Here is an 8,293-nt window from a genome sequence, read left to right as displayed (position 1 = left end):
AGTTTTCTTCGACGAAAGAAGTCAACGAATTGAGGAGAAGCCAGCCTGTCGAATGCAACCTGAAGAAAAGCGGAAAGAAGAGCACCACCAACAAGTTCTGCTGCCATTGTAGGAGTATGAAAATGGTGAATGGAAGTGTGTAATTTGAAGTGGGGTTTACCAACCACAATGACTAAGTGCATGATGAAATTAATAGTTATTTTACCAAGAACGCTTAGTTGACTTTAAGAACATTATTAAAGGCGCCAATGACTCAATCAGAGACTTTAAGTTATTTTACGAATAATCAACGAATGTGTATCCGAAAGTGTTAAAGTCGCCATTTGGTTTAAAGTATGGCTATAGACTTCCAAACCATTTCAGCCAGAGAAACTGGATTTTTTTTTGGTAATACATCAATCCAATACTCAAACACCCAAATAATTCGAAAATTATAGTTCTTTAAATATTTGATTCAAGCTTAAATAATTTATAGATCAATCAATAAGATAAATATATATTAATTAAATCTTAAGGTCATTCAATTCAATTTGTATTTAATTATCAAGTTAAGATTCAATCGATTTCTAATTCAATTTTAATTTTAAAAAGGTAAATTGATATCACAAAAAGTAATACCAAAATTAAGAAAGAAAAGAACAAACTCAAATTGGATAACAATTAGTGCAAGAATTCAATTTGTAATGTTTGATATTAAATCCCTTAATTGATCCTCAAATATTTAGTTTTTCATAAAGAGAAAATAATTTATTTATGTTCTCTGCTTTTAGACAGAATTGGGTATACCAGCCTAATTAAAAAAAATAGGCAAATCCTATCAATCCATAACATAAAAATTATAAAAAATCTGATTACACAAATTATAATAAATCTGCTTGGGTTCATTTACCACAAAATCTGATTCAACTCCTAAAAATTATAAAAAATAACATAAGAATACACATCCATCAATCCATATGACCATTTTGAAATCCTGAAATGTGAAATTCAATACGACTCTAATCAACAAGTAATTATGTTTATAGAAAAACTATTGTAATCAAAACAATGAACAAAATCACGGAAGCTCAATTTAGTTATCCATGAGCCATCACGACACCGTCCATCCATGAGCCACCACCAGAGCAGGTCCAGTCTTCCATCTCTGAACAACCTACACATGTTCGTCTTCTTAAGTAAATAATAATATGAGATGTTCTATTCTCATATGTGATGGTACATAATTAAGTCATAAAGATAAAGGACTATTAAGGTATTCAACTAGAAGATAGGAATCCCATTTGACAAAAACTCAACAAATTGTAGTCCATTTCACACGTATATGAACTAGAGATTAAACTACTTACTTTATAACTTACGAAACAAAGAATTGTATTATTTAGTTTTTTTTTCTACTATGAGTTTTTTTTTATTGAATTTATTAATTTAGTATCTCGAACATATTTCATATTAGAAAATAGGATAAAAGAAAAAAAAAGGATAAAAACATTTGAATGTAAAACTATATGCAATATATAAGATCATTATCCAAATTCTTTTTGACAAAATATTGATCTGTATTGAAGTATTTAAATGTTGAAGGATTATATTCGTAGCCTGTAAATGTTGCTCTCGTGATATTTCATAATGTAAATCCACTTGCATCCCATAATCTATTCATCTTGTGATTTCTTAGCAATTTCTCAGTTTGATTCTTTTCTAAGACACTGGTCTATTCATTATGATTTGAGTTCAATTCTTATGTTTCAATTCTCAAAATTAGAGACAAAATCTCTTAATGTGTGGATTCAATAATTAACCTTGATATTGTCAAGCATTGTAATTAGTGTAATTACCAATCTATGGTTGTCAGCATTATTTGTTGCCTTATTAGTTTTTAGTATCTTAATGCTAGCCTTAATCATAGGATCATATATTGCTAGCATTTGCTATATATGTAAACAGTAATCATCAGATTAAATATATTGTTCTTTACCTCCCATTACTTTTTCTCACTTGGTATCAGAGCTCTTAAGCCCTAAAGGCTCTTGATCCGATAAAAATCATGGCATCCGCTGCAGATTCAACATTCAAAAATGATCTCTCATCCACTGTGTCTGTCAAGTTGGACAGAGACAACTATCCACTATGGGCATCCTTGGTGATCTCTATAGTCAAAGGCTGCAGGTTCGATAGGTACATGCTAGGGACAAAGAAGTGTCCTGAAGAATTCATAGCTTCTGCAGATTCAAGCAAGAAGCCAAATCCTGCTTTTGAAGATTGGCAGGCTCATGATTCACAACTCCGTGGATGGTTGATGAACTCAATGACTATTGAAATGGCAACACAGTTGTTGCACTGTGAAACCTCAAAACAACTTTGGGATGAAGCCCAAAGCCTAGCAGGGGCTCACACAAGGTCTCGAGTCACTTACCTTAAATCTGAGTTTCACAGCATCAGAAAAGGAGAGATGAAGATGGAGGAGTATCTCGTCAAAATAAAGAATCTCGCTGACAAGCTTAAACTTGCAGGCAGCCCCATTTCCAACTCAAATTTAATCATTCAAACCCTGAATGGCTTAGATTCTGAATACAACCCTATGGTGGTCAAACTATCTGATCAAACCAACCTCACTTGGGTTGATCTGCAGGTTCAATTGCTGACTTTTGAAAGTAGACTTGATCAACTGAATAGCCTCACCAACCTAACCCTTAATCCTTCAGCCAATGTTGCCAACAAAACTGATTACAAAGGCAACAAATTCAACACAAACAACTGGAGAGGCTCTAACTTCAGAGGTTGGAGAGGAGGCAGAGGAAGAGGTAGAATGTCTAAACCAACATGTCAAGTTTGCTACAAGGTCGGGCACACAGCAGTAAATTGCTACTACAGGTTTGATAAGTCTTATTCAAACTCAAATTATTTAGCAGGAAGTGACAGACAAGGAGCACACAATGCCTTCCTAGCCTCACAAAGCTTTCTTCGAGATTATGATTGGTACTTTGACAGTGGTGCAAGCAATCATGTGACACACCAAACTGACAAATTCGAGGATCTGGCAGAACATCATGGTAAGAACTCATTAATAGTTGGAAGTGGTGAAAATATGAAGATTGTGGCCACAGGTTCCTCAAAACTAAACTCACTTAACTTACATGATGTCTTATATGTGCCCAACATTACCAAAAACCTATTAAGTGTGTCGAAATTAACTGCTGACAATAACATTCTGGTTGAGTTTGATGCAAATTGCTACTTTGTGAAGGACAAGGTGACAGGGAAGGCAATTCTAAGAGGGACACTTAAAGATGGCTTGTATCAGCTCTCAAGGACTGAAAGGGACCCGTGTGCTTATGTATCTGTCAAGGAGAGCTGGCATAGAAGACTTGGTCATCCAAAAATAAAGTCCTAGATAGAGTCTTGAAAAGTTGTAATGTCAAACTATCACCTAGTGATCACTTTAACTTTTGTGAGGCTTGTCAATATGGAAAAATGCATTTTTTACCCTTTAAAACCTCTTCCTCTCATGCTAAGGAAATTTTTGAATTAGTTCATACGGATGTCTGGGGGCCTGCACTAGTAACATCTCTTTCGGGTTTCAAATATTATGTTCACTTCCTTGATGACTTTACTAGATTTACCTGGATTTATCCTCTGAAACAGAAATCAGATACTGCACAAGCTTTTACCCAGTTTAAAAACATGGCAGAAAATCTGTTTAACAAAAGAATCAAGACAATTCAATGTGATGGTGGTGGTGAATATAAGCCTGTGCAAAACCATGCAATAGAAGCAGGGATACAATTCAGAATGTCATGCCCTTACACATAGGGCTGAGAGAAAACACAGACATATTACTGAACTTGGCTTGACATTACTAGCACAAGCCAAAATGCCCTTACACTATTGGTGGGAAGCTTTCTCCACGGCAGTTTATCTCATAAACAGATTGCCCTCTCTAGTCACTCAAAATGAAAGTCCTTACTCGTTGCTCTTTAGAAAGGAACCTGACTACAACTCTCTAAAACCGTTTGGGTGTGCTTGTTATCCCTGTCTCTAAACCTGATTACACAATAACAGGTTCAGAGAAATGGTCTAATAGTCACATGCAAGCTAAAAGGGTGCGTGCATGCAAGAATACAAAGAAACTTCAAAAGCTAGAAACACATACCAGTTCAGAACGGAAATCTGATCGGTGCAAATTGAAGAGCTTGGCACCGAGAGCAATTAATCTGGAAGGAAGTATGTGATCACAGTAGAGGAGATGGTCAGAATTTTAGAGAGAAGTTTGTAAGGTGTAGAGAGAAGGAGAAGAAAATGGAGGTTCTGAAAAATGAGCTTGAGAAGAAGAAAGGTTGCAATACAGAAAGTGGTGCCAAGTTTAAAATCCCACTTTAAATATGGCCGTCAAAATGGACGCTCGGTCCACTCCCTTTCTGCCACGTGACTTCCACTATCTGAAAATCCACATTCCCTTTGCAGCCACACGTCTACCGAGGGCGGGGAATTAAATGCACTGACAGGCTTTGTCTCCCACTGTTATGGAGAATTTGGAAAGGTTTTGACAAGTGTACCCCACTAAATAGGGATATTAAATGGGGTGTAACAACAAATATGGTGTGGAAATTTTCAGAAAATAAAAAAAATAAGTCAACCTACAAGAAAAATACAACATATTAAAAAATAAATAGTACAAATAATAATAATTAGAAACATGTCTTCCCTACGTTTTGTCATAATATTTAATTCTGTGAGTGTTGCGGTTTGTCGTATGAAAGTAACAATTCTGTTTTCTTTAATAGAAGCTGCCTTGATTTTTATGTTAACATGTACAATTTATTTCAAAACTATAGTACTACTTTCAAATAGATGACATCCAGTAACATAAAAAAACATTATTAATATAATTTAGTAAATTATTAACATGATTTAGTAATTTTTTTAATAAAAACAACATTAAAAAAATACTATTAAAATTTTTTATTAACTTTATTCAAGAGAAAAAACAGTCTAAAATTATTATTAAAACTTTTTAGTAATGTTTATTTTATAAAAAGTAACATAATTGAAATGTTACTTTAAAACCTTTGTGCCATTTTTGTAATAAAGGAAATATTGTAAAAATGTTACTAATATTAACGTTTTACAACATTAAACAAAGGTCACTAAATTATTTAAAAAAGAATGAAATAAAATTTTATTTTTAAATATATATTGGTATTATTTTTACACCATACCATAAATTAATACAATGAGAGAAAAAATTGTAATAAAAGGACTTATATGATTCATGTAATGTATAGACATAATTCCAATGAATTAATTATATCGTTATACATAATGAGTTAATCATATAAAAATCTTTAATCTTCTATGTCTTGTTCGTACATAACTTTTTTAAAGCCAATTTATATTCTGAAGAAACAATTAATGATCCTTAATGTGTATAATCAATTGCAACGTTGGAGATGACATATGTGGAAAGGAGTTAAAAGATAAAAGAACTAGAATCAATCAAAATTTAAAAGTAAAAGATAAACAAGTATAAGTTTACGAATTTAGTAAAAGGAAAAAATAAATTGACTCGAAATAAATATTTTCTAGATATGAATTTATAAATAAAAGACCAACCATGCAATTTCTTGACAACAATCGGTCTTTCATTTTGTCAGTCTTAAAATCTTCATTTTCTAATATTTAAAAAATTCATCTTTTACTTTCTTCATCGTTCAAACAAATAAATAAAATTCCAAATTAAAAAATTTGATGCCACCCTAACAGAAAAAACATCAAAACAAGGAAGAGTTTGTCGAAGCCATGCAAATAGAATGTGAGAAGAATTAGCACATCTAATTTTGAAATAGGAAGAGGAAGAACGGGAATTGATGAACATCTAATTTTGAACATCTACTTCATCTTATTACCCAATTCTTAGATATTCAAGGTGTGCAATCTTTCTCCAATCTTTGCCTTCTGGATTCTGACAACGCTGTTTGAGCAATGGACAGTCCCAAATAAGAAGAGAAGAGATGGATTTGGGCAGACCCTCCTCAGGTAAGCATTGGAGGTTAGGGCAATTCCAAAGTGAGAGAGAGGAGAGGTGATAGAGAAGCTTGTAGTCTAACTGTTTGAGATTTGGGCAATTAGTGATTTTTAAAGAAGTAATTGAAGGTGGTAGCAAAACTTCATCGGGAAAAGACTCCACATCAAGAGAGTTAATAGATAAGCTTTGAAGACATGTGTTAACATTCAAGGTCTCTCCCAGGGAGGCGATAAGTTTTATACTTGAAAGAGACATGAATTTTACCTTTGATGGCAAACCTTCATATGGGAACTTCTCCACTTTTGGACAATTTTTTATACTCAGTTCAATAAGAAATGGAAATGCTACAGATAATCCTTCATCGGGAAATGATTCAAATTGAGGACATGCACATATTGACAATATTTCCAGATGATTATGAGCGTGCTCTTGTGAAATTCTTTGTATGTTTTGGCATCTTTCCAGACGAAGTGAACGGAGCATTGGAAAGAACTTTAGCTGAAAGATTATAAGAGAGTCGCAGGCATTACCAATTGTCATATCTTCAATGAAATCATAATGGGTCATGGGAATATTGACAAGTGGGCTTGAATGAATTGTCAACCGTTCAAGCGCTGATGTGTCTTCTCTGTGTTCACTAATGATGAGGTTATCACATGACTCAATAGATAGTTCCTTTAAATGAAGAAGTTGCTCTGACAGACTTTTCAGCATGGGACATTGCCAAATTCCAAGATATCGAAGACGTGGAAAAGAAGTAGTTTTACATTCCCATTCTTCCCATTCCTTCATCTTAGAGAATTCTAAGCTTTCCAAGGACTTGAATGAAGAAGAGTTGCTCCCATAAAATTCAGCACCAATGCTCACTATTCCATCAAATCCTCTAATCTTGAGGGTCTTCAGAGATGACAATAGTCCAAGGGGAGGCAAACATAGGCAATATTTACAATCTATTAACTCTAAGGATACTAAATTTGATAACGAATTATCGAATACCCAACTTGGGAATTGTGTACCACAATAGCTCCTGATTAAAAGATGCGCCAACTGATCAGAAGGTTGTAGATTCTCAAGCACTTTCTCCTCTTTCCTTGGATCATCGGGAATGTGATTCGAATTCCATATTAACTTTAGCTCCACAAGGTGTTTATTTTTCAAATTTACTTCTAATGCATCCAATGGATTCTCAATATTTTGCAGCTCACTAATTGATAGCCTTCCATGAAGATTGAGTCTTCCTAGTTGCTTAATACTGACGACCTCATTATTTCTAATAACATAAAACGTACTTAGTACTTGAAGATTCTTCAACTCTCCAAAATGCATTGGCATCTTTGTCACTTGTGTATCTTCAAATTCCAGACAACGCAATTTGGTGAGTTTATGCAAACTTGAAGGCAGTTCCTTCAAATATGAACAATAATTCAACTTCAATATCAGCAAGTTATAGAGCAAACCTACTGAATCAGGTAGTTTTTGTATATCAGTACGAGAAAGGTCCAATAAATGGAGATGTTTAAGATCACCAACAGAATCAGGGACCTCTTTGAAGTGACAATATCCATTCAAAGATAAGACGCGTAAATACTTCAGCTTGGAGAGTTCACATATCAAAATCTCAACTCGAGAAGAAAGATTGTTACGATAATTAACGTCATTTAAAATTGGAAGAAATGAACGCAGTCTTTTAGCATCCCATAAACTAGCTAAAGCATCAAAACATTTTACATCACAAAACAGTAATTCTCTGAGAGCAATTGAAAAATGACGGGCTGTTTTGGGTACATAATCTCCTTTATCAAAATTCAACCTGAAACAGAATTCTGCATAAACATATTTTGCCAAATCATTCAGAAGGTCATGCATGGAGAAATGCATTTTGATGTTTGACTGAAGAAAGAAAGACCTAGTTAGCAGATCATCAAAATATTGTTCACCAATTTCTTCTAAATTGTTGTTCTGCGGAGAGTAAGGGAGAAAACCTTCAGCCATCCACAAAAAAATTAATTCGTCTTTGTCAAACTTATGATTTTTCGGAAATAATGCACAATAAGCAAAGCACCTTTTGAGGTGAGAAGGAAGGTGCTGATAACTCAACAGCAGAGCAGGAATAATTTCAACTTCTTTCGGCAAGTCCCATATGTCGCTTTTCAGTACGCTTTTCCAATCTGAAATGGATGACTTTGTGCGGAGAAGACTTCCAATTGTTTTCAAAGCAAGAGGTAATCCTTTGCACTTCTCAACTATCCTTCTACCAATCTCCTTTTTCTC

General features: G+C 34.0%; 2 protein-coding genes across 2 annotated transcripts in view; both read right to left on the bottom strand.

Annotated features, from left to right (window-relative positions):
• Positions 1-107, bottom strand: part of LOC106753760 (putative disease resistance protein At3g14460) — a 6,764-nt gene extending 6,657 nt beyond the window's left edge. The window contains exon 1 of the mRNA XM_014635646.1: positions 60-107. Within this exon, the coding sequence (XP_014491132.1) occupies positions 60-107 (48 nt within the window). The remainder of the gene's footprint in view (positions 1-59) is intronic.
• Positions 108-5,754: 5,647 nt separating this feature from the next.
• Positions 5,755-8,293, bottom strand: part of LOC106753677 (putative disease resistance protein At3g14460) — a 5,017-nt gene continuing 2,478 nt past the window's right edge. Inside the window, exons 2-3 of the mRNA XM_022785408.1 lie at positions 8,085-8,107; positions 5,755-7,482 (exon numbers count right to left, since the gene is read on the bottom strand). Coding sequence (XP_022641129.1) covers positions 5,900-7,482; positions 8,085-8,107 — 1,606 coding nt within the window. The 3' untranslated portion in view covers positions 5,755-5,899. The remainder of the gene's footprint in view (positions 7,483-8,084; positions 8,108-8,293) is intronic.

This window comes from Vigna radiata, chromosome 1 (assembly GCF_000741045.1).
Source record: "Vigna radiata var. radiata cultivar VC1973A chromosome 1, Vradiata_ver6, whole genome shotgun sequence".
Classification (NCBI taxonomy): domain Eukaryota; kingdom Viridiplantae; phylum Streptophyta; class Magnoliopsida; order Fabales; family Fabaceae; genus Vigna; species Vigna radiata.
This window is presented reverse-complemented; position numbering and strand designations above follow the sequence as displayed.